This window comes from Myodes glareolus, chromosome 7 (assembly GCF_982192425.1).
Source record: "Myodes glareolus chromosome 7, mMyoGla1.1, whole genome shotgun sequence".
Classification (NCBI taxonomy): Eukaryota; Metazoa; Chordata; class Mammalia; order Rodentia; family Cricetidae; genus Myodes; species Myodes glareolus.
In genome coordinates, this window is record NC_142032.1 from 64,961,575 (window position 1) to 64,986,957 (window position 25,383).

The 25,383-nt window shown below is 54.5% G+C and overlaps 2 protein-coding genes across 3 annotated transcripts in view; both read right to left on the bottom strand.

The window, feature by feature from the left end:
• Positions 1-946: 946 nt before the first annotated feature.
• Pwwp2b (PWWP domain containing 2B) lies at positions 947-18,730 on the bottom strand. 2 transcript variants are annotated; one of them, XM_048455286.3, is made up of 3 exons: positions 18,246-18,730; positions 10,633-12,325; positions 947-1,681 (listed from the first exon to the last, which is right to left on the bottom strand). In XM_048455286.3, the coding sequence occupies exons 1-2, from the start codon at positions 18,368-18,370 to the stop codon at positions 10,651-10,653; spliced, it is 1,800 nt and encodes a 599-aa protein (XP_048311243.3). In that variant the 5' UTR covers positions 18,371-18,730; the 3' UTR covers positions 947-1,681; positions 10,633-10,650. The 2 variants fall into 2 exon arrangements, with proteins under 2 accessions (XP_048311243.3, XP_048311244.3); XM_048455287.3 differs by having other exon boundaries at positions 10,938-12,325; positions 18,246-18,729.
• A 5,514-nt stretch (positions 18,731-24,244) lies between these two features.
• Lrrc27 (leucine rich repeat containing 27) overlaps positions 24,245-25,383 on the bottom strand; it is a 28,773-nt gene continuing 27,634 nt past the window's right edge. The window contains exon 11 of the mRNA XM_048455285.3: positions 24,245-24,589. Coding sequence (XP_048311242.3) covers positions 24,443-24,589 — 147 coding nt within the window. The 3' untranslated portion in view covers positions 24,245-24,442. The remainder of the gene's footprint in view (positions 24,590-25,383) is intronic.

Here is a 25,383-nt window from a genome sequence, read left to right on the forward strand (position 1 = left end):
CCTCCAAAGTCCCCTCTTGTGCAAGGTCCCCACTTCTAAGTGTGAATTTTCAAAGGTTCTTAGGGTCAGGCACTGGGGTGCTGGGGGGAAGATCTATTGCTCTAGCCATGGGCCGGCTGCACAAGGAACCCCAGAATCCCCCATTCACTAAGACACATCCCTCCGGACACAAGGGACTCCAGGATGGTGGGGAGAGCCCCTGAAAACAGAGATGGTGTGTGTTGTAGGTTCTTGGGGACAAGTGTCTGGTGTCGCTTCTTCCTGGAGGGCTTGACTGTGGCGAAGGCTCTGCTGCTACAAGGAGTGGGAAAAACATTCTCCTGACTCCAAAGAGCAGATCCTGAACCGCGGGGCACCATTAGCGCAGCCCTTGGGCGGGTCAGTGATGGATCTGCACCAGCCTCCTTCTGCTGTGCCTGGAGAAGACCTCGATGGCAGCCAGTGCTCCCACCTTGCCCACAGGTTCCTCCTGAGGGCTGTGGCACCCTCAACACCCAGATTATTTTCCACTGAAATCAGGAACAAGAAAAGCCACTCGCGCTGTCCCTTCGCTCTCTCACGCAATCTCACGCTGTCCCTTGGCTCTAATTGAGCAAAGAGAGAAAGGGGAGATGGAAGGCTCCACGGGAGAAAAGAGGCAAACCATTCCAGGCTCCAGCCTCTGCCTGAGGGACTTAGGGTGGAGCAGAAAACCAGGAGGGAGGCCCGAGGCAGGAGACAAACCACCACCTAGAGCAAAGAGTGGCGCCTGCTTCAGATTTGCATCCCGTCGGGTCAGGTGACCGGCCACGTTGCCAGGGATGGCCCTGGCCCTCCTTCATTCCATTAGAGGTCCACAGCCTCTCTCACAGGTCAGGCAGGTGCAGTTTTGAGGCTATTCAGGCCAGAGCCTCAACACAGACTCCTGTCTATTCCTCTTCAGACTTGAACAAAGGGGCAGAGACAGTTTTCTTTTCTTTCTGTTTTCTTTTTGGTCTTGGAAGTGACAGAGGGGAAAGGAATGCGGCCTCACAGGGCAGAGCTGGTATGTCCTAACCTGAGGCCTGTTTTCAGTTCTGCCCTCCCCCCCCCTCCCCCTCACAGTAGATGACATAGCAGCATCTCAGATCTAGGCAGCCTTGCAGGCCAGGGCTGCGAGCCCAGGGACCCATGCTTTGAGTGGAATGTGAAGGAGATGCAACTAGGCTCCTGGCTCAAGTGCACAGAGCCCCGACACCCAAGGGCCGGAGGAGAAGAACCCCATACGTGCAATGCAGTTTGGTTTCCTCAAGCCTGCAGAATGGCTCGAGCTGAATAGCCGAGGCCAGGCCCAGGAGGGTGCCCTGTAGCTACGCCCAGCACCCACTCAGAAGTCTCACAGGCTGGGCAGAAGGCCCTGCTTCTGTTTGAGGATGCCTAAGCCTTGCAGCTGCTAACACACAAAGCAGCAAACATGTCACCAAGCTCCAGGACACTTCCCAGCTAGGAATGCTGAAGCCTGAGTCATAAGAACAGATACATTCAGCCGAGAGGAGCCAGGTGCCCTGAGCTGGGCTCCTCCCCATGCACACCTGCTCCTCTGGGGACCCGGAGTCAGGCCAACCACTGTGCCCAGCATGTTTCTGCACACAGCCAGCCAGAGGCACATGAGCCCCTTGGACGGAAGTTCCAGGACAGCAGCTCCAACCTCACTGTCGGTGACCTTGGAAGAAGCAGAAAAGGTAGACGTTACCAAGGGGTCAAGCGTAGGGAACAGGACCCTAGAGGGTTAAAGCACGTCCGTGCTTCCATCAGGTTTCCTTGGCTTTCTCCCCTGGGCCCTGTGGCTTTGCAGAGATCCCAAAGACTGCGGCTTCCCCGCCAGCCCTTGTGAACCCAGGCTGCTGAACCATATCTCCTTTGTTCTCCCATAGCTTTTGGTGCCCATGGCTTAGCCATGCCTGAGGAAGGTAGAGGGTCTGAGATGGTGGGAGGCTTTGACCACAGGATCTGCCAAGTCCAGTAGGAGGGCCAAACACACTAGGACACAATGGGGGAAAGTCTGCTGTTCTAACAAAGAGCTCACAGGACAAGGAATCCTGATCTCCCATTCACCAGGAAACGTTCTCTGCCCCCAGAGTGAGGGAAAACAGACCTGGAAACAGATGAGGATGAGCATGTGAGTGTATGTGTGTGTGTGTGTGTGTGTGTGTGTGTGTGTGTGTAGACGGAGAGGGAGAATGCCACCAGCCGGGGGTGTCTAGCTTACAGACACAGCCATTCTGCAACTCCACATCTGACCGCTGCTACTATACAGTGAGCACAGATCTCTGTAAGCATTGTGCTTAGCTGAGGTGTTTTGGAGAAACGTGTCAACTCAGCAGTCTTAAACTAAAATGGATACTGAACAGGTTTGAAGCACTGAAGGACTTCTCTTCAGAGCTGCAGACAGGCCGGCAGCAGAACTGTCCATAAAGCAAATCGGACAGGAAGCAGGGCCACAGCCAACTCCGGAGAGCAGAACCCTGCAGCGTCTGTATGAGGGGTTCCATTTACTCAACCCGATTCTCATTCCGCAAGCTAAGCCTCTGCACCTGTCAATGGGGAAGAATGCTCAGAGAACACAAAATCCCCGTCTTCCTTGGGAAAAGGGCTACAGGAAATGCCTAACCCGAAAGAATCTGGAAACCAGGGGCTGGAGAGACTTTACTGTGCAAATTCAAGGAGTGGAGTTTGGAGCCACAGCACCCAGATGGGTGTGGCAACGACCTGCGATCCCACTGCAGAAGGCATAAAGGGGATCCTCTGCTTGTGTGCATGTTTCTGTGCATGCCCCCATGTACACACTGAGCAACTGCAGCAGGTCAGCAATCTGCAGAACCAAAGGAGAAACTCAATTACCAAGATGCCTATGTTAGTTAGAAAGTCGTGTGCAAACAGGTCCTGGGGCAAGGAGCCTCTTCCATCACCCCAGCAGCAAAGTAAAGGTGGCCCATAAATATATCATACAACGCTCTTGGGGCCCAGTATGCTGACCTACCCTGGCCCCATAGGGGGACACTACCCCGACATTCAGGCTGGAACACACGTGAGGAGAGATTGCCACTGTGGGTAGGAGTCCCAGATCTCTGCACGGCCTTGGCATGCCTATAAGGTCTGGCTAGGATCTGCGTAGATGTAACAGGGACAGTTGGGTGAAGGTGGGCAGTGTGACTAAAATCCCCTTCTAATGAGTGCTTTAAGGTTTGAAAGGGGCTCATATTGATGGCACGTTTTACTGCAAACAAATGAACACAAACAACAACAAACAAACCCTCAGCCCTGAGAGACAATTAAAGTCTCTCTAGTCACCACGGCCTGACCTTTGGAAATGCTCTTGAACATCCAGCAGTAAAAGCCTTCATTGGGGGAAAGGACAGGCTCAGGGAGGAGCAGACTCCTGGCCTCCAGCCTTTCTGTCCTACAACTGTGGACTTCAAAGAAGCCTTTCCCTCCCACTCTCAGGGAGCTGGCCCCTTCCCAGCACTGTGACCAGCACGCATGGCAGAGCAGGCTTAGCTGCTCTGGGCTGCTGACTCCCTAGAACACCAGACCTCCCCAGAAACCTGCGGATCATCAGACTTATCCTACCCTGCAGCTCGGAGCACCTCTTTACCCAGACCCAGCCTTCCCCAAGGCTAAGAAACCTAGAGGGCCCACCCTTCAGATCCCCAAAGAAAGAACAGGAACAACTGGGAAGTAGATGCTGTTTGACCCTGCTCAGCCCTCAGGGGCTGGTGCTCAGGAGCCTGCTTATGCAAGCATCAGAAGGACGGACAAGTCTCACAGACTAGGATGCTGACTGTGAGCAGGTCAGGAGGGACCGTGAGGAATGGATGACAAGCAGAAATGTTCACAACATTGCAAGACACAGATTTCAAAAATCCAGTAATGAACACAAACGAAATAAGCCTGTACTGTCCTGTTTGTGCCACTTGATTCAGAGAGGAACTGTCCTCAAGGCCTTTGAAGCACAGGAATGTGGAGGCCCTAGACTGTTGTGTTACCTACCACTGGAGCAACCTTGGTGCCCCCGCCCCTGTGGATGGCATTAGTGAGCTTATGTGCTGAAACTATCGTATTGTAATGCAGTAAAAGATCGAATGTATAATATGTATTATTAAGAGCAATTTAGTTTTGCATATATAAAATTAGTGATTGTATTATTATAATACCATTAGAAGTTAAAGCTTTGCTATAAGAAGAAAAAAGCAATTCCCAGTATTAACACCAGAAGCCAATACACAGCTCAGGAGCAAGAGCGAGCTGGGAACATTGAGCAGCCTGGACCCAGGCTTGGGTTTTCAGGAAGTGTGAGGGCCTCAGGCTTGGTCAGAAAACGTTACAGAGTACCAAAGTGTGATGTTGGGTGCGGCAGGAAGCAGGGCTGCTACCAGATGCCGTGGTCACTGAGGGCCTAGGGCTAATGGGGCAAGTGACTTAGAATGGGCAATCCCAGCGGCAGAGGAGCTCTTGCTGGCTGCAAGCAGTGGCGTACGGTGACAAGCACGACGCTGCTAGGAAACACTGGCTTGGGATGCAGCTTGTGGTTCACTGGACACCTGCCCTGACAGTCTGTCCAGAATCTACCCATTGTTCATCCAGGACACACATAGCTGAGGAATGGTGTGACTAGGTGAGCCTCAAAACCACCACAGCTGTCTACAGACAGCAGGTTATGTGGCAGCCTCAAGTCAGAACCTTGACTGACCAAAGACAGTGACTTCATGATGGGACGGAGGGGTCAACGGGATGAAGCCCACAGTAGGTGGAGTCAGGGACCAACATCCAGAGATAGGTGTTGAGACCATGGCCTCTCAAAAGAAAACAGCCAGTACTTGGCCCAAAAGGTTCAGGCAGGCAGGAACATTTGGAGGCTCTGGACAGGGCCCGTGATGCCCCAGACACTTTAATACCTGTTATTCCCACTTACCTCCCCCAAACTGTCCTGCCTGCCTGCAGGCTCCCACATGATACCCAGGGGCAGTGGCAGGGACAGGCCACTGGGAGCCAGTGGGTAGGGAGGCCTGAGCCCCTGTAGAAGGCCTGGAATTATAGGCCTTAGTTTCCTTCTGGAACAAAATAATTACAACCTTCCCAGAGGACCTGAATTCCCTGAAAGCAACGCAGAAGTCAGCTGACAACCCATCGGGGGAGCAGAAGTGCTGGAAGAAAGCGGGCTGGTTTGGTGCGGTTCACTAAGGGATGCTGTTCAAAGACTGGATGGGGGAGACACTGCGCACTGGGGGCAGTGCACAGTGCACTTGGGGTCCGGGGGCACACTCTCCTTTCCACCCACCACGCACAATGCACTAGCACCTGTGACAGACTGGATCCTGAAAATATCTCCTTTCCCAGGAGAAATAAATATCAAGAAGTAGGAAAGAGGGGCCATGACATGCCCTGAAATGGCTGTCCCAAACGCCTTCATAGGCGGATCTTTCTGGAACAACAGTGCCTTCCCCTCAAGCACAGACCCTCCCCCCCACCCCCCCACCCCCCCACCCCCGCATCTCCACAATACAATGGCTCTTTGCAGGTGCTATTGTACAACCAGGCTAGTGGTGTGGGGCACGGAGGCAGTGGCCCTGGCTGCCACGTGGGCCCTGGGTTGGTCTATCCTTGAAGCCGAGTCTTCCCTCTGCTACATGAGAGGCTGGGCACTGGCAATCAGTGTGCACAGGTACTCTGACGAGAAACATGCTGGGACTGTTGCCTGAAGGGGATGAGGGAGAAGTGGATGGTACCCCACAGACTCAGACCCTAGCCTCTGCAGCCTGGGTGTGTCCACGTCTACGACACACTTCTGCAGGTATACCCCAATTAGATGTTTCTGAGAAGATTATACTACACTATGCAGGTGGGCCCCCAAAGTCACGACGGGTCCTTGTCAGAAGGGCGGCTTGTGACACGGCACTGAGGAAGAGGAGGAAGCCCCAAGATTATGGAGGCAAACTAGAGGGACACTGTCACAGGCAGGAGCACCCGAAGCTACCAGGAGCCAGAGTTGGCTCCCCTCCCCAGCTTTCAGAGGGAGCCCAGCTGGGCTCAAGCCTTGCTCTCAGACCTCTGACTCTAAAGAACATGGGGGTGTTTGTAGGCCCTACTCTGTGGAGGTCTGTTACCATGGCCACAGGACAAACTGACTCTAGGGAGGATGACAGTCCGGCAGAGCAGAACATCCAAGGCATGGGGGGTACTGTACATCCTGGGAAAGTTTTCAAGCCAGCAGCCTGGACACTCAAAATTGGGGCCTGGATGCTCCCATGTCTGGGGCGTCTGGTGTCTCCACAGTCCTAGGGCTAGGTCCTGAGATGGTACCCCATCGTCCTTGTAGGGAGGTGGCATGGCTGCTAGCCCATGCAGCAGGCAAGCACTGTGCTGGCTACCCGCCAACTCTGTGACTCTGTTCACAGATTGCCTGAGCACTCCAGAAAACAGAAAAGAGGTGTCATCAACCCTTGTAGCTCCCAGGATACCAAGGCAGGCATGCTGTACCTCTTAAGAGTGCTGCGGTCCAGGGTAAGCAAGGCCTCGCCCCATTGCTGTTAGCCCCAGCCCTCCTCTCTGATCCCATACGCCTTCCTGTCCTCGGCAGTGGTCAGCTCACTCTCTCCTGGACCCTCCTGCTTCCATGGTGCCACATTTTACCACCCCCACCACATCCCTCCTCACTGAGGCCCTGAATAGAGCCTTGCCAGCCATAGCAAGGTTCTCATTCCTACTCTGTCTCCCACAGTACTGTCCCCACCAATGCCATATTGAACGCCTCTCACCTTTAGCCTGTGGTACCAGGGCTCTGAGCTTTCCATTAGAGACACTTTAAGCCAGACCTTGGGCACTTCGTCACCTCCCTTAGCCCACCAGGGTCACCGTGAGGTCAGGATTATGGGGCAGGGAGAGGCAGCACCCTCTCGTCTGAGGATTTAACACCATACACCCTCCCCAGCTTGTTTCAGTACAAATGACCGAACCTGCTTACTGCTCTGAGTCCTCTATTGCAGAGGTCTGGCGGGGGGGCACACATCACCTGAAACAGGGTCTGCCCTGGAACTGCCTCCCACAATTCCCTACACCCCATTTAGACCTCAAGTCACCTTCTCCAGGAAGCCTTCCCAGGTAACAGTGTAGGTCTGGGTTTCCACCGTAAGATCTGCTCCAAATCCCTTGTCCCTTCCTTCCCGGAGCATGCCTGTGTGATTATGACACGCTAATTTGGGAACTGTGACTCACAAATGCCTCCAGGATTCTACTCACCCTGCTAGCCCATATCCAACTGAGTGGAGGGTGGGCGACAGACACACTAGCTAGAGGAGGAAGACAGGACCAGGGGCTGGAGAGAAAGTAGCATGGCCTCAAGAATGTAGACTCAAACCAACCCTTCTCCATCTTCGCTGGTCTGGGAGGTAGGGAAAGTCAAGCCCTCCATTTGGGGAGCACCCACTGATATGTAGGACAAAGTGAGGTGATCAGCTTCTACAGGGCTCCAGGCAGCAGCATGGGTGGGAGCAGAAGCCTGCCCTGTCTACCCAGGGGTGTAGGCCTTACTTCCACACAAGGATACCCCAAGAGTTTCTTGACCCAGCCACGAAACCCACACAAGAGTCCCTGGGTAAACAACCCCTGGTGCCTAGCTAGAGAAGATATGGTCACCTCCAAGTTCATTCCTAAGCCCGTAATGTTGCTATACCCCTCACTCATCCATGAGACGACTGCCATTGTCACCTCGTGACATTCCTCGTGGCACACAAGGAAACTGGGATCTCTGTGCACGGACGGAATGGGGGGAGCCTAGCCCACACATTTGGATCAGGACTTACTTGAAGGGCTCATTGAGTCTGACACACAAATGACACCATGTCACAGGTAAGTCCTTGATAAGGGCCAGGGCACCTCCCTCCCTAGTCTAGTGTGCAGGGTGTTCACACGAAGCCACCCTCAGCTGGTCCTTCAGCCATCCGTCAAGGTGTAGGGTCCCTCAGGAGTGGGATACTGAGCTCAGTGCCTTTGGAAATGACTCCCAGCATACCTGAGAGTGGCACAGACACCCCAAATCCTGAAGAACTGTGGTCCCATCACAGCTGTCTTCAGGTAGTTGAAGGGCCAGATACGGCCTGCCAGTGGGCTGGACCAGGAAGCCGACCTCCTCCATCCAGTCGCTCCTACCCGAGATCCATCCCTGGGCAGCTTCCTGTTCTCAAATGTCCAGGCCAGCAATTACACCCTCCACTGGATCCCATCACCATTTCAACAACTTCTACTTAGGGAGGGCCGGGTTCCCATGTTCTCTTCTCCCCCACCCTCTCCCGCCACCAGTGCAGGGTGGAAGTATTTAACTCCAATAGCATGAAGGCCTGCTCGCCTTTGTCCACCAGGGGACCCCAGTTCATACAGCAGGAGGTTCTGGCTGCAAACGCCAGCTGGGTTCACTGATGAGCACTTGACCTGCCTGGCAGGAGCCTCCCCTCCATGTTTATAAAGTCCTTACAAAACCAAAACACCAGCCAGACAAGCACCGCTGAGCACTTTGCTGCTATAGAGACCCACACTCCCAGAAAGCAAAGGGCTGCTGGGTGCATGCTGGTCCAGGCACAGCCCAGGACCTGGGGCTAGGCAAACCAGTCGGGTGAGATTTTTCTCCTCTGCTTCCGGATAAGCAGGGCCAGCCCAGAACCTACAAGGCAGCATTCTCCAAAGTGCAGCTAAGGCCTGGCTGGGCTTCCAGAGCCCAGGGGTCGCCTCTGGGTCTACACAGCTGCTATGATGGGAATTGAAAGTCAGGCTACCTCTCACCAGGAGCTGGGTTTATGCCGCATAATTGGGGCACATGAGGGGGGCTCTCAGCCTTCATCCATACTGTCTCCAGCCAAGCCAGTACCATGACCAGCTGCTGAACAGAGAGAGGGACCAATGCAGGGAAGAGTGAGCAGGGGCCCAGCAAGGCACAGCCAGGGGGAGAGCACGCCAGGACTGGGTGTGGCTGCAGGTGAGGTTCTACGCGTCCAGGATACAGCACCAGGACTCAGGGCAAGTCAGCTGACTTTTCTCTGATTAGCCTGCTGGATGTGCTGCCTTAAGATAAGCAGAAGATCCAGGTGTGGTCGTGCACGCCTTTAATCCCAGCAGAGGCGCCCGGATCTCTGCGAGCTCAAGGCCAACCTGGTCTACAAAGTGAGTTCCAGAACAGCCAGAGCTGTTACACCAAGAAACCCTGTCTTGAAAGCGCCTCCCCCACCCCCCAAAAAAGCGATGTGGAGGCTGCAGTCACAGCTGCCATGCCTGTTTGTACCTGCCTCATTCTACACAAAGGTCCCAAAATTTGAGTAGAAATTCACTTGGTTGCGTAGAGAAAAAGCGTTAATGCTAACCAGGGACCAGTGGTGAGGGTAGGTGCCAGAACAGCCTGAGAGCTGCCCCCCCAAACCCTGCTCTCAAGTCTTGCTTCCTCTCCTGGTGCCTCCAATGCAACTGGCAGAGCAGTGAATAGGCTAGTCTAAGGTAACCTGGACCCCTCTTCCTGAGCCAGACATCCTGAACCTGCTAAGGCCTGAAAGACCAAGGAAAGAAACCATGTCGCCAAAATGGTGGAATGAGCGAGTGGCCTGGGCACATAAGTCACTGAAGGAACTAATACCTCAAGTCAGGGGTCTGGTTAGAAGCAGATGCATTACTCTTGTCTTCTGACCCGACCTCCATGTCTCTGCACTATGAGATCACATGAAGCTAAGGATTAAGAAGAAACAAAGAGGCTGCCTGGAGCCAAGAAGGGAGTACTAGGCCAGACCTAAGAGTCATCGACAGGGCAGTCACAGCTGGAAGCGGCTATCACAAGTGAGTATGCCCAGTGAGAAGCACAGGCAGGTTGTAGCCCTCATGTTTCGAGACACCCCACATGGTGACTACAGATCCACCGGAGTCTCTTACTCCAAGTGATCACACCACGTGATACCCTACAAGGCTGAATGATGACACTCTCTTGCCACACGTGGCACATTGCCCCAGACCCATCTGAGGATTGACTGCTACAGAGTTCTCCTGTGAGAGATCAAGACACCATCCCTCAGAACTGGGTACACCTGGCCACATTACATCCAGGAACCATCACACTTGCAGCGAAGGAGGGAGCGGGTATGCTGAGGGAACAGCCCACTTGAGGAGCTGAGGCCAGCTCCACAGGAGGGTAAGATGCTCTCCTTGCCATGACCCCCTCTTCCCTGCCAGTCAGATGCCTGGCTGGCACAGCATGCACCCCCGTAAGTAGGAGCCACTAGGGAAGAGAGTAAAAGTTCCCCCAGACTGACAGAAGATGACAGACTGCCCTTTGTCCTTCTGCTCTCCCTTTACCCCACCCCCCCTCAGGGTCAGGCAAACTGCATCCCTTTCTCAGTATCTTAGCAGAAAACTCACAGGGAGGGTTTCCTTTGATTAACTGGCTGCAAGACTCAATCACAAACACACCGGATAATCTGCTGGGATGTGTGGGCTTCAGGGATAACATCAGTGAGGGCACTAGTGTTTAGGACAGCCCCTGCGGAGCAACAGGACCAAAGTCTGGCTCCCTGGTGGCCAGAGGCTGACACAAGCTCAGGATCACTGCTTGGGGAACAGTAGGCACTCAGCGGACACAACACTCACCTGCTCCCGGAACCAAAGTTACATTTCAAACTGGGTCAAGAGCTCCCTTATTTCTGGGGCCACATGTTGTGTGGCATTGGCAGCCTCAGTTATAGCTTTCCGATACATCCCCTTCTTTTTACGGTTAAATCTCAGTTTGAAAAATTCAGAGAAAGGGGACAGTTTTGAAATAGACAAGAATGATGTAGTTGGAGACCCAAACCATGAGACTTTCGCTTCTTGCCAAGAGGGCTCTCCATCCTCCTTCTGGCCAAGGCTGATGTCAAGGACACGCGCTGGCCACCAAGGAAAACCATGAATCTTACCCCACACAATGTCCCCTACAGCCACCGTCCTGCCATCTTCGGTCACACACTGTGAGACGCTCTGCGTGTGCAGCCTGACCGTGAGGGGAGGGACTGTCTGGCGAGTGTCAGCAGAAGAGGAAGGAACAGAGGCACTGTCACCAGATGACAGGTCTCCTGTGTCTGGAGATGTCACTTCTGAACCAGATGATTTCAATTCATCCAGGCTGTCGGTGCTGCACACAGATTCACTGGTACAATCTGCTCTCCTCCCAGGGCAGTCGACGAGAAAAGTCAAGCTATCGCGTCCGTGTTTACCTTGAGGAAACCTCTTGAGGTCATCGTCCTCACCAGAGCTTCCAGAAGACAAGTCCTCCAGCCCATGGTTAGAGCCATCGGCAAAGAGAGCGGAAGAGCTGCTCAGACGGCCTCGTGGGCATCCGTTCAGCTCCTCTACCAGCTCGGCCCTGTACAGAGGCTCATGCTCCCCATCCCTCAGCCGGTGGGGCTTCAAGCGGATTTTGGGAGGCGGCAGGTCTGAGATGGGAGGCACCGGACGAGTCAGCTTCAGCTTGGGAATGGAATGCCCGCTGGGTGGTCGATCACCACCACCCCTGGGCTCCACATCCCTCACGACCTCCAAGTCCTGGCTGCCGTTCTGTAGGGATTGTTGAGGGCAGAAGGGCTCCACAGAGCCATGCACTCTGGATGGGATCTTGACCACCTCACCCTTGCCCTGTGGGGTGCTGTAGGAGATCTTGATGACCGGGCTCCGTGGAACACGCTCTCCAGGAACCCTATCCTCTTCCCGCTTCTCTCTCTTGCTCCTCCTCGGGGCGGCAGCTATGGAGTCACCGTCCTCTGGTTCCTCTGGCTTCCGGGGCTCACTGTCAGGGCCACTGCCTAGCCTCCGGCGGGGTCTGGAGGTGGTCAAGGGACCGGGACTGGCCTCCTGAGGACTCACAGTACTCTTGCATTTCTCACACAGCACTTGGCGTGGCCGCAGGCGGATCGTGCTAAGAATGAGTCTGCCAGGATCCCGGTTGCGGGACAGTCGCCGCCGGGTCCGCTTGATGGTCCTGGGTGGGGGCTGCGGCACCCACTGCTGGTAGGTGTTTCTCAGCCATAGTGGGTGGGGGAAGGGGGCACCCTCAAAGTAGGGTGGAAAGGGAGGCAGGTTCCCAGCAGGCAGAGGTGGTATGAGAGGTGGGGGTAGCTCGGGCCCAGCTGTCTTGGGAGGCTGATCCTTCTCAGGGGACTGGTCTTTGTGCTGAGGAGGCAGAGGTCCTGTGCCCGGCTGCGTCACTTCTCCAGGCCCCTTCTCGGGCCCCTGGCCATGACAGCTGATGACAGAGGGGTTGTCAGCCAGAGGCAGCAGAGTAGATGGAGACAGGCCAAAGAGGCCGGACCTGGTAGAAAGGGACAAAATTGGGGTGAGAATGGCAGGGATTCCAGTTACACCCAACCCCTGTCACCTAACACACACTAGGCCTGGGAGGCTCTCTGTATCTAAATCCAGAATGGTAGGTTAACATTAAACAGGTACTCAGGCCCTGCGTGTCCTATGACATATGGCTTGAAGGCTTCCATGCTTCTAGAAGCCTAAGAAGAACATCTGCATCTTGGGCGTGGTCTGAGAGGGCGTCCACCTGCCCTATGACCAGGAGTCACAGAGCCCAGGCCCCTGTTCATGTGTCTTTTTTTAAATATATATACAATATTCTTTCTGTCTCTGTATATGCCTGCCGGCCAGAAGAGAACACCAGACCTCATTACGGATGGTTGTGAGCCACCATGTGGTTGCTGGGAATTGAACTCAGGACCTTTGGAAGAGCAGGCAGTGCTCTTGACCACCGAGCCATCATCTCTCCAGCCCCTGTTCATGTGTCTTTCCCTTTCCTTTAGAGACCTAGGGACCCAGCTTGTCGGGGACCCCATGCAAGCCTAACCCAAAGAATGTCTTATGGGGCACCCTGGTCCCAGATGCCTAGTACACACGTGCAGGGTGGGAGCCACATGTGGCCAGATCCAGAGTCACAGCCACAGCCTCTGCAGCCTAGAGGCCAGAGGCACCGAAGCAGGGCCTTTGGGCTCGACAACCTCCCAAAGTCTCACAATTGGCCTGAACTTCCATGGCCCCTAGAAAGGCTCATCAGCCAACCTGTCACCCCTGGACTTCACCCTCAGAAAACAACACAGGGGCCATAATGAGGATGTTGGGAGAAAGGGGAAGCTGGAATATCCGCCCCAGGGAGCACCAGCATTCCTGTGAGAGTAACACACATCAGGTCCTGGGAAGGGAGCAGAGGGCAAGATCATCATCCCAGGAACTGGGGAACATGGTACCCTACCCAGACATGATTAGGGGCTAGAGGAAGCCATAGGACAAGAGGAAGGAATGGCAAGTGGCTGGTCTGGGAAGCAGGACAGAGAAGAGGCCCGGGATGGAGGGTTACTATCCAAAGCCACCTCCCTGCCTGCTTCCACAGTCATCTAGGACATGAAGCAGGGATTCCTTCCAGCCCTTCCTCTTCTCTGTCCATCCCTCCAGTCCCTGTGCTATAGCAGAGGGCCCTCCATCCAGGGGGTCTGCCTGCTACAGCTCCAAAATCCTAGGTGCACTGCATACTGAAGTAAGACACCCAGTGCTTGGCTGCAAACACAGGTCCTGACCTGGGCCAGGGCCCTCAAGCACCACCACAGGCTGGAGCTGGTCTTCTCCTCAGAAACGAGAGGGCCCTGGCAGCAGGCAGCCACTCTTCCTTCCCAGAGCTGCTGCCCTGCCCCTGCTCTGGCCACACCCAAGGCCTGCCCGGTGGGTAAACAGCAGAACAGCTCACCCTAGGTCAAGGCAGGCTGGAGGATGACCTTCCCCTAGGAGCCGTGAAAGTAATTGAGGCCAACACTTAACTTAGGGAGGCCAGAGAGCTCCAGGGCTCCGTTTTAGTTCTTCCAGCCTCCAGGCAGCAGAGGCTGTGGCTGTGGCTCCCTTAACCCTTCAGTAGTTCCATGGGATGACAGCAGTGACAGTATCTCCTCACAGAGGAGACCTGCAAACAAGTCCCAGCAGCCCAGGGCTACGATGTTGAGATCCATGACCTCCAAACATGGAGATGGCCATGGCACAGGGAAAAACCAGCAGACAAACTGTGACCTGGCCTGGGGCCCATGGGGGGCGGCGTGCTACAGCCTGTGGCTCCCGAGGCTTGGCAACCCCGGCAAGACCAGGCTGTGGCCCAAGCTGGTCAGTCTCAAGGACAGAGGCCTACAAGAAGTGCTACGGGCTTTGGCAGTGAGAGTAACCTGATAGGGCTCACAGTGGATGAAGCAGGCCTGCTGAATGGGTGCAGCTTTGGGGATGGCTAACGCTGGGGAGAGGGTAGGTACACAGGAGAGGTGCCCGGAGATTAGGGAATGATTCCCTGGTGTAGGAGCCAGTATCTCCTAGAAGCAGAGCATCTTCGGGGAACTCTGAGGCAGAGCAAAGAACCTCTGATTTCAGGAAACAGCAGGGTTGAGCAGCTCAAGAGGTTATAAGAGAGGCCATATTCAAAAGCAAGAGCAGTACTAACAATGGGGACGGGCACTAGAGCTCCCAGGAATACTGAGGCTCTCCTGTCTTGCATAGTGTTCTGATGAGGACACACAGTCCTGGGGGCATATGACCAGACCCAAAGTCTTCAACAAGACACCAGTGACCAAATCATGTCCCTGGGGACTCACCTGAGTGTATATGTCTCAGCCAATCACCCAGAGTAGTCTGGCTAAGACCAGCCCATGGACAGTAAGAATACAGTTCTGGCTGCTTGCCAGAACCCTGGGCTGCCCCTGCTAGCAGCTGCCTCCATCCGGCTTCCCAGATCCTCAGGCAGACCCGGGACTCATGGGGCTGCTGGCGCCCAAGTGGCAACCCCCCCCCGCCCCCACCCACTACGTCTATCTGGGGCCTTCCTCCCTGAGCCTGTGGTGGCAGAGGCCATCCTGCCACTGCCTGAGGGTTGAGTCAACAGGCTCCTGGATCAGAGGCATGCGGATGTGCAAAGCTGGGCGGGAGCCTGCGGAAACTTCTCTACAGAGCTATGTTGCCAGGAGCCTGCAAGCCCCAGGAAGGCCCAAGTCCAAACACCCAAGGCCCCACCTTGGGCTGTTCACCAGGGCTTGCTTAGTTTAGAAAGTCCTTGCAGTCTCTCCATAGCCCAGCAAACAGCCAGGGAGCAATAGATCTAGAGCTGGATAGGGCCCTGAGCAGGAAGGTCTTGCAGGGTGGGCTGCTCAGGACTGCTAAGTGCACCTCTGCTCTGGGAGTTAAGGTGAGTAGATCTTCAGGATAAGTCACAGCCTGAACACCAGAGGCGCCCCTTCTCCAGAGCATACAATTGGACCTGCCTGTCCCTACATACATACAATAGCACCAATACTGTCCCAAAGCCCTAAGCTCCCCTAAGAGCTCAGACCAAGCCCATCCCACCCCCATGTCTTCCTTGTCCACTCAGTCAGCCTACATCTCTATGGTAAAGCCCCCAACACCAGCATGTCAGCCAGAACCGCAGCACACCAGCTATGATGCACAAAGCACCTGGGACCCTCCATTTCCTTGAGAGCAAGGAGGATGCATGAGCGCTACTGTCACCTCTGTGCCTACCACATAATCTCACGAATACTCATCAGCAGCTGAGCCTCCATCCTGGCTGGCATATTCCAGGACAGAACCTGATGCCCTTTAGCTTGGTGACAGGCAGTGACTGTGGTCTTGGTCCCAGCAGATGGGCTCAGGGGTTGCGTGGTGACGTTTAAGAATCAACAGCTCAGATCAGAAGTCCTGAGTCAGTGAGCCTTTGCTGCTTGCAGGCTACCCTTCAGCCGAGGTTACCTCACCTGGTACTCAGTGGGAAGAGACCTACCTCTACACTATCTGCGGAATAGTGTCAATCCCAACCCTTCATCAATGACTTGGGTCAGCAGACCTTGGAAGGGATCCTCAAGTTTGTAAGTAGGGATCACGGGCAGCTTGGCAGAGGCTCAGCCCACTCCCCGGCTGCTCAATGAACGGACAGGTACCCAGAGCAGCCGAGAACTTGCTTCAGGCTGCTCTGCTGCCAGGCAGCAGATTCAGGATCTAAGTGGGAGGTGGCACTTGGCACTGTACCAGGTGGCTTGCAGGCAAGACCCCCTCAGAGCTCCCCAGCCATCTGCAGACAGGGAAGGGAATTAAAAGAGAAAACATCTTTCAGTCTGACTCCATAATGAACACTGGCGGTGGCTGGATCCAGTCTGAACCCTTTCCACCCAGGAGCCCGTGTGAATGGGGCTATCTAGGAGACACTTCTGATCTAGCAAGGGAGACTCATGGTGATCAGGAACCATAAAGGACAACCAGGCCACCAGGTCTGTACCCAAATTATGGGAGCCCTGATGCCTATAAACCCCACCAGTACCCCAGGAATGCTGACTTCTTGCTGTTTGGAGCCCTAGAGGCTTCCCTGAGGTGGGAGGAAATAGGACTAGCGAGCTCTTCCCTGGCTCATATCCAAGGGCAGGGCATCCATAGGAGCAAGGACAGGTATTGGACTCTGAGGAGAAACTGGTACCTGGGAGGAGGGCAGGTTAGTGTGTGGACCCTGTAGGCTGAAAGCAGACCCTGCTGCCAATAATACAGACAGTTCCTAAGCTGTATTCGGTCCTGCCTGACAAGTAGGACTGTACACATTGAAACTCACAATACTGTGGCTAGAACACAGTTAACAGAAACCAGCCGTGGCCTGCAGGAAAGATTAGGGGTTGGGGAGATAGAGGAATAGTTTCAAGGCCAAGCCTTGGAAGGCTGGAGGGGCATGGAATGGCAGTTTTAATCTTCAGATTCTCTGCAAGGGCACAGCTGCAAGCAAAGCCACTGCAGAGAACAGTGACCACCGAGGCTGAGCTCTGGGCTCCAAGGAGCTCTGGTTATGGTAGTCGGTGGGGCACAGACATCCACACATCCTATGCTGCCATCATCCATGCTCAAGATTCCAGCAGCTTCTTTTCATGAAGGATGCGTGGATCTGTAAGCCAGGTTAGCCATGGGCCTCAGGGCAGGGATACCACTAGTCTCAGCCACATGCTAGGACTACCTAGGCCTGTCTTATTCTGAGCACTAGAGCCTGAAGAGCTGCGGGTCCTCTGCTGCAGACAGTCTCTAGGGAGAGAGGCCAGAGCAGCCTGCACAGGTAGAGCAGGGGCGCAGCCCTGCAGGCTCAGGACTGAGCCAGACCTGCCCAGGGAGGCCAGAGCAGCCAACAGCAGGGTGGGGGAGGGCCTTCTCTGGAAGCTTTCAGGTGGGCTCTTCGGCAGCCCCTGAATGTCACCCCAACACATAGGCACACCCTGTGCTAACCAACAAGAGAGGGGCACCAGTCACACGGGAGGCCATATGTTAAGTCACATGACTTGTGCATAAATGGCTTCTGGCACATCTAATGAAGACATAATGTCAGCAGGGTAACTGTCAAAGGAGGAAGGGCTCTGCTCTGTGCTGGGGACCCAGGAAAATCTGGGCTTTAGGAAGGGAAAAAGTTGGATCTTTGAAAGCAGAGCCTTTCTCCATTCCCAATTCCAGAATAAAGCCTGACTGGAGCAGAAGAGTCACTGTCTGATTAATGCCTAATCATTTATCCGGCAGTGACAGTGCACTGCCATGTGACTCCGGGTTCAGGTAGCTGCTCTACGCTGCAGAAACCCCTGCAAAGGGTGCACAGGTGGTCTCAGGAGCTGAGCCCAACGCGCCCCTCCAGTAGAGGCTTTGGCCCTGTAACTTGTGTCTTCTACTCCCCCGCGAGGCACCTCGCCCACGGCAGTGTTTCTACACCCCGCAGTCGTCGCAGTTGGTCCCCACCAGCCACTCCTACAAGCCTCGGGACCCATGACAGAGATAGGGTTCTTTCTCCCTTCTGTGACAGGTGAGGCCACCGCGTAACTGACCCCCTTAAACGAATCACAATTCTGCAAACAGTCGAATCAACAGTGCTTCTGAACAAAGAAAAGTGCGTTAATTATGGCAGATGTGCGGAGTTTCAGGCAATGCTTCCCGTGAGTCCCGGCCGGCTCCCGCAGCCCTTCTGCGGGGCCGCATGCTCTCCTGCCCCGAAAGTCACCGCGACTTTGGGAGAGAGCCACTTTCGCACCCAGACCGGCGGCCAGCTGGCGCGCCTCGAAACCCCGGCCCGAGAAAAACTGAAAACGGGCGCCGGGCTTTGCTGCTCTGCCCAGAGCCCGCATTAGAACCTTGAATCGGCGGGGGAGTGTCCCGGGGGATTCCGAGGAGTCCCGGGCCCGCGACCCTGCCCCGCTCACTTTTTCGTGCAATCCAGCAGGATCCCGGCGAAGCTGCGCTCGCCACAGCTCACGGTGACCACCAGCGCGCCGTTGACGACCTGTTCCACCCGCACCGGCAACCGGCAGCCGGCCCGCGGCTCCATGCTCTCGCCGCCTCCGGAGGCCGCCCCCGCCCGCCACCGCCGCCGCCGCCGCCGCCGGGTCAGCCCCGCGTGACGCCGCCTGACGTCACAAAGCTCTCTCTGCCGGCCGCCACCGCGGAGCTGGGCTGGGGCGCGCGGCCGCGGGCTGCGCTCCCGGGAGCCGGAGGGCGTGGGGCGGTCCGCCCGCAGCGTGCGCCCCACAGTCGGCTCTCAGAGTTGGGCTGGCAACGCATTGCGGAGCCCCACCGGGCGGAGAGAAGGGTTTGTTAGTCTTGCCGCCACGCTGGCTAGGAATGCCCCCTACGAGGCCCTGCCAGGAACCGAGGGGTGGCGGGGACACTCCCCGGGCCCAGGCCCTTCCCCCCACTCTGCTGCTCTGGGTCCCACCCCGGGCCCCACCTCCTTCCTGATCCTGTCCCGGGGCCACTCCCTGAGCCCGGCGCAGCCTGGGGCCCTTCCCCCCATGCACCCTGGGGTCCCCTGCCTTCCAGTCTGTGCTAGTGTACCCTGGCAGCGTCTCCTACGCACGACTCCTGTGCCCATTCGGTACTTGGGAAAGTCTGTGGGCGCGTGTGTTTGAAGCGAGTCCAGCCTGGCCGAGGAGACTCGGGGTGCCGAGGGACACCAGTGGAACTCTTGCAAGAGGCCTAGTGTCGCCCCGACGACACGGGCGACCTGGCACTGGGCTAGCCAGGTGTGCTCGACGCCTCCTGGGAGACAATAGGGCTCGCGCCAGTTTGAGGACCTCACAGTGTGCGGGGGTGACCAGCACTAGCGTTGGGGAGGCTAATTCCATCCAGAGCCTTAGGACCAGTCTCTTGGGTCTCCTCAGACTAGGCGCCGCGGAGCGCCTCGCCTCGTGTACATTAGGAAGAGCCGCCCCCCGAGAGCAAGAGCCAGGCTCCCAGGCGCGCGCAGCCGAACCTCCGGGGTTAGGCTGGCCGCGAGTGGGAGGTGGCGGCGCCCGGCGGACGCCTGACCGCCACCCCAGACCTCCTCCGGCTTCCGCAAGCACTTGCACTTTGGATCCGGATTCGGAACCCGTAACTGACTATCCCCAAGGGTCAGCCGTGTTGCAATGACCAACGGCGGCGTCTGAGACCCGGGCCCCTAAGCCTGGTTTGCATCACCTTCACTGGTGGTACCAGGAGGGCAACGAGGCCCTGACTACCGGTCTTCTGAGCCCTTGCTCCTCTCTGCTTGAGAATGGAGTTCTTGCCCCGCTGGACCTGCTTCGGGGCTACTACCGCTGACGCCGCGAAGGACAATCGAGGCCCTCTGCCGCCTCTTTACCTCGCCTTAAGCCTACTGTAGCCCTAGTTCCAGAGCAGATGAGAAAGCCTGGGGGGAGTTCGGCTGAGGGGCAACTCCCCCGCCGCCCCCCGCCCCACGCCAAGCGTCTGTTATCCTCAGGTCTTCAGAGTTGGATGCAGCAGAATTTGGAGCAAAAATGGTGGCTGCAGGAACCATTGCCAGCCCAGTCCCAGGTGGATGGCTGGTGGGAGGCTGCCCACTCCCTCAGCCCAGATACCAGTTGAGCATCTGTGCTTGAGTGCCGGGGGGTGCCTGCGGAGGACAGACCACAGCAGGACCCCCTCCCCCAGTTCAGTAGCTCCCAAGCTGGGGACACCCACAGGCTGTGAGCAGCTGGGGCTGTGAGGGAAGAGGCAGTCGGGGAAAAGACACTTGAGCAAGCAGGCGCGCTTGTGGAGGACCCTCAGGTGATAGAGGCAAGGGCTGGAAAGTAAGTTTGTTAGATGTCAAGCTCGGTTGTGGGGCAAGGACAGAGGGACACCTTGAAAACTGCCAGCTTATTGTGTGGGTGAGGGGCTTCTGTTAGTTCCTGATGTCAGCAGTAGTTCGATCGTCGTAAGGGACACAAGGGACATGGAGAATCTAGGGTTCAGCCTGTGGCAGGAGGCTCCTAGGCTGCTAGTGGCCCGAGCTGGGGAGTGGAGAGAAGGGGCCACAGCCCACTTGTGCCGCTCTCTGTATCTGCCTGCCAGCTTTGTGCTGTGTGTTTTAATGTGTATTTGGAAGCCATTTTTAAAAACCTGTTCGGTAGAATATTTAAGCAGCCAACAAGGAGATGGATTTGCAATTTAAACACAGGCCTTTCAGGGCCTCGGCCCAGCCCCCATCCACCTGGGCAGGGAAGGAGGCCCTCAGCAAGCTGCTTCCCCTTTGGAGCCCGGGCTTGGCTTCAAGATTCACCTTGCACAGCTGTCTGGCTCCTACTTGTCACTAGCCCTGTGCCTGCCTCCATCTTACAGATGACTTCTGCAGGTCCTGGCAGAGCACAGACCTCCTGAGTCTCACTGACTCACTCCCGAGCTCCACTGGGGAGACTCAGTACTCCCAACCCATGACCATGAAGGGTGCTGCCACAGACAGCCACAGGCCTGTCCCAGGATTGACTGGCCAGACCACTGGTGATGCACAACACACACACTCACACCAGCATACCTGGGCCTGCCTCTGCTGCTTTGTTCTGAACTCACTAGGCCCTGCCGGCTTGCAGTCCCTTCAACAAGGCCTGACTCTGCCAGAGCTGAGGCTTCTGAAATAGAGTCAAAGGGCCTGGTCTGGGCGGAGGCCGGTGATATGCAGGCCCTAGAGCCTGGTTCCCTAGGTACTGTGTAGAGTGGGCACTGGAGTATACCAGGACTCCCGGGGCTCGGGGGGGGGGGGTGTGTGGGCAGGTCACACTTCCCTAGATGTCCTCCAGGGCAAGGCCTCGTGGAGTCTTTGTAGCTGGAAATCCTGGACCTCCCACAGGTCACAGAGCTTTAGAAGCTAGACTGGCTCCCTTCTGGCCACCCTGCAAGGGCTGCTCTGAAGAGATCCTGCCCTCTAAAAATTGGGATAATTGTGGCATTCTCCCATTAGGAAATGTCTCATGATTAGGAAAAGAACTCACCAGAAAACCACTGACTAAGGGTATAGACTTTGGGTTAAGATTGCAGTATTCACTGTGACCTTGGAGGGGGTGGGGGCACCAGTAGAGCAGTGGCTGGAAAAACAACCCCACGCTGCCACTCTGAGCAGCCTGAGATCAGAGATCATTCAGGTGAAGCTGGGATTCACTTTGCTACGAAGCTCTGAGTTGGGGAGATTTTAACTTTTAAATAGTGGCTGAGGTGTGGGAAGGGAAAGACACTTAGGGAAAGGGTAAGGCAAAACCAAGCATGGGTGTGGCCCTCTTAAGAAAGTCACACTTGTGTCTTTATAAGAATCATATGAATTTGGCGGCTTCTGAAGTGTCTCAGGGCTTGCTAAGGAGCCCTTTTTTCAGTAAATAAGAGCGAGATGGTTCCTGGTGTACCACTGGCTAGGACAACAGCAGATAAGGAAAAACCCTAGGTCACACAGAGTCATGTGGACGTTGAGTACTTACTGCAAAAATTTTATGGTCTTTGTGATATTCCCAGAAAGTTTTTGGTTTCTATCTGGGAAAAGAGCAAGGCCACATGTGAAAGTCATGTATACACATGAACCTAAATCACAGTTCATTAACATTGTAACACTCTATTTGATTTATAGTGCCTTATGAGACCAAAGTGGAGGTAGCATGGCTATTTTATGACTTAAAAAGCTAGGCAGTGGTGGTGTATGCCTTTAATATCAGCACTCGGGAGACAGAGGCTGGTGGATCTCTGCGAGTTCAAGACCAGCTTGGTCTACAGAGCGAGTTCCAGAACAGTCAGGGCACAGAGAAACCCTGTCTCAAAAAAACCAGTACATATATGTTAATTGTGTGCATGTGTCTATGTGAATCCAGGCACACATATGGAAACCTGGGGGGTTGTCAATTTTGGGGGGTCAGTTCTTGCTTTCTGCCTTGTCGAAGCAGGGTCTCTTGTTTCTGCTGCTATACAGCATACTTCATATTAGCTGCCTTGTGAGTTTCTGTGCAATTCTCCTGTCTCACCTACTCCATCTGTAGGAGTGCTGGGATTACAGATGTACATCACCGCATATGGCTTGAAAGATGATTTTAAAACATTGGGATGCAGGGATTGAACTTGGGTTGGAAGGCTTGGTGGCTAGGACCTTTCACAAGCCCTCCTTTTTATTTTTTTTAAGATTTATTTTATGTATGAGTGCTCTGTCTTCATATACACCTTTATGCCTGAAGAGGACATCAGATGCCACTATAGATGGCTGTGAGCCACCATGTGGTTGCTGGGAATTGAACTCAGGCCCTCTGGAAGGGCAATCAATGTGCTTAACCTCTGAGCTATCTTTCTAGCCCTCTTTTATTTTTAATGCTTCCTGTTAGATCATTTTTGGTTAAAAGAATAAGATCTCAGCCGGGCAGTAGTGGTGCATGCCTTTAATCCCAGCACTTGGGAGGTAGAGGCAGGTGGATCTCTGTGAGTTCAAGACCAGCCTGGTCTGCAAGAGCTAGTTCCAGGACAGGCTCCAAAGCTAGAGAATCCCTGTCTCGGAGAAAAAAAAATAATATCTGAGTTATGCCTCTGGCCCCAGGTAGAGACATGGCATTCTATACTGCCCAAAGAATCAGGAGATTACAAAGAGTTAACTACTTGGCCTGCCAATCACTTGGGCAAATAACAAATCTAAAGACTTGTTAAGGAGATAGGAGGAATAGAACCCTGTGATAGTCAGAAGACTAATGTACATTGGTTCTTTTCTACCATGTAGACTCTGGGCACTGAAGTCAGGCCATCAGGTGTGTCAGCAAGCTGTGGTCACAGCTGAGCCATCTCTCTGGCCTCCTCCTCCCTCTTTCTATGTCTGTTTTGAAAGTCAGCCAAACTCCTAAGCCCACTTGCCCTAACCCACAGGGCATTCTCACTCTTCTCTGAAGGCCCACCTCCACCCCCAAGCCGCTGCTCACTGCTGATTACCTCTAATTTAAGGACAATGTCTCTTGGACTAGCAAGATGGCTTTGCCAGTAAAGGCTGACAAGCCTGATGACCTGAACTCCATTCCCTAGGAACCCACAAGATGAAGAGACCTGACTCCCTCAAATTGTCCTTTGTCCTCCATGTATTTGTTGCGCATGCATGTGCATGTACACACATGTGCATGCACAACACAAATGTAATGACATTTTAGAGGAACGGCTTTCTTCTTATCCCTCTCTCGTCGCAGAAGCTGCTGTGATTTCCAGTTTTCCTGTCTTGTTTTTCTCTCAAATGCTAAAAAAAAAGGTCTTGGAACTTCCTTCCAAGTCTTTTTATTACTTTTGTTTGTGTGTGTGTGTTGCCTACATCTATGTATGTGCACCATGAATGTGCCTTGTGTCCATGGAGGGCAGAAGGGGGTGTTGGATCCTATGGAACTGGAGTTACAGATGATTGTGAGCCATCTCTATGACCCTTCAAACATGTTTTCTAATTATTTTGTTTACAAGACAAGGAAATTAAAAACAGAACCCAGTTAACAAAAACTGACACAAGAGGAAACAGAAAGTCTGAATAACTCTATGTCTGCTCCCAGCAGCCTGAAGAAAAAGCCCTGAGTTTATAGTCACATCCAAGAGCTGGAACCTGCCATGTAATCCCTGAGTGAGTGGCAGAAGGATTACAGGGGTGGGGTGGGGTGGGAGTGGCATCAGAGGAGGTTTTAATTTTGGTGGTGGTGATGGGTGCCCAGGGATCCTACAGGGCAATGGCATGCCTGGGGCTAGGTGTCAATGTCCGTGTGTAGACAAAGGGTCTAGGCCAAAGAACACTTCGGTTTGCATAGGATAGCATGCTCCACTGAGCCCTATCTGAACGAAGATGGAGTCAGGCCAGTAGCCTCCCCTTCCCACTGGGTCAACGGAAACTAGGACACCTTTGTGGTTTTGGCTGAAGGCCCCTGTCAACTGGACTGGTGGAAACAGTGACAGAAGAGAACAGTTAGGCTTGCTCACAACATTCTTCCTTTAATGCACTTAAACCTATGCCTCAGAAAGGAGTCGGGTCAATCAAAAGCCGCAGCCTGTGGAGCAGCCAAAGACCCACTAGTCGCCCTCCTGCCAATCCCCACACCACATGGGGGACTGCAGCTCCGCACTGTGGGAGGTACTTGTCATCCCTGCTGACAACACCACTTTCCTAGTATTTTGTGTTAAAAAATATATTTTGAGGCTGTGATGCTGGTGGGTGAAGCGAAAGGTTTCCAGACAAAGCTGCAAATGGATGTTCCTTGTTCAAGGTCATCTCCAGCTTCAGTTTCCTTAATTCCTCCTGAAGTTTCTTGGCCTTTGGGGAGAAGACAAGGTGTAAGTTAGGCAAGACAAATGAACCCCCACTTTGGTGCATATGAGGTATATGTGGGAGCACTCAGGCTGCCTTTCCCCCAAGTACCTCCTTGGTGATGTCATCACCAAGACATCAGTGATGTCTCCTCACTGATGTGGAGGGGCCACTCAACTTAGGCCCCTGATAGCTCTTGTACCTGTGGATGCTTCCCCAGAGTTAACCACCTTGTGGGCATTTGCCATGGTGTCCCCACAGCATCCCCTCACTATGCAGGCAGCAGTATGAATGAAGAATTCATTCTCAGGAAGAGAGAATCCTGAGGCTGGTGCCATAACACTCTTGGGGCCTGTGATGGCTATCCCTCTAAGCACAATCTAGCCAGGAACATAGTCAGACAGACAGAGGGCCAAGGAAGGACACTGCCCAGCCTGGAATTAGGTGTGTGCTTTGTGTTCTATAGTGCCCAGCCCATCTGCCACTCAGGAAAAGGGAAACCTGAGGCCACAGGGTGGTCATGTCTCTGTCTGAGGTCACCCGATCCTTGGATGGAGACTTTAGCTCATCCATCCATTTCTTCTACTTGTCTCCTCAAGCCCAGCCACACCATCTCAGGTCTACACCACGCCAGTCAGTACTATTTGCTGTTGGTCCTGCTAGTGCGCATCTATAGCTTTGCCTCTTTTTAGACTGTGCTGTTTCCTTTGTGCCTGTCATTCAGAATGCCCAAACTGGACACCCCTCCCTAGTCTCTTCTCCTGGACAAACCTGTCATGTGGAACTTCCGGTCAAAGGCT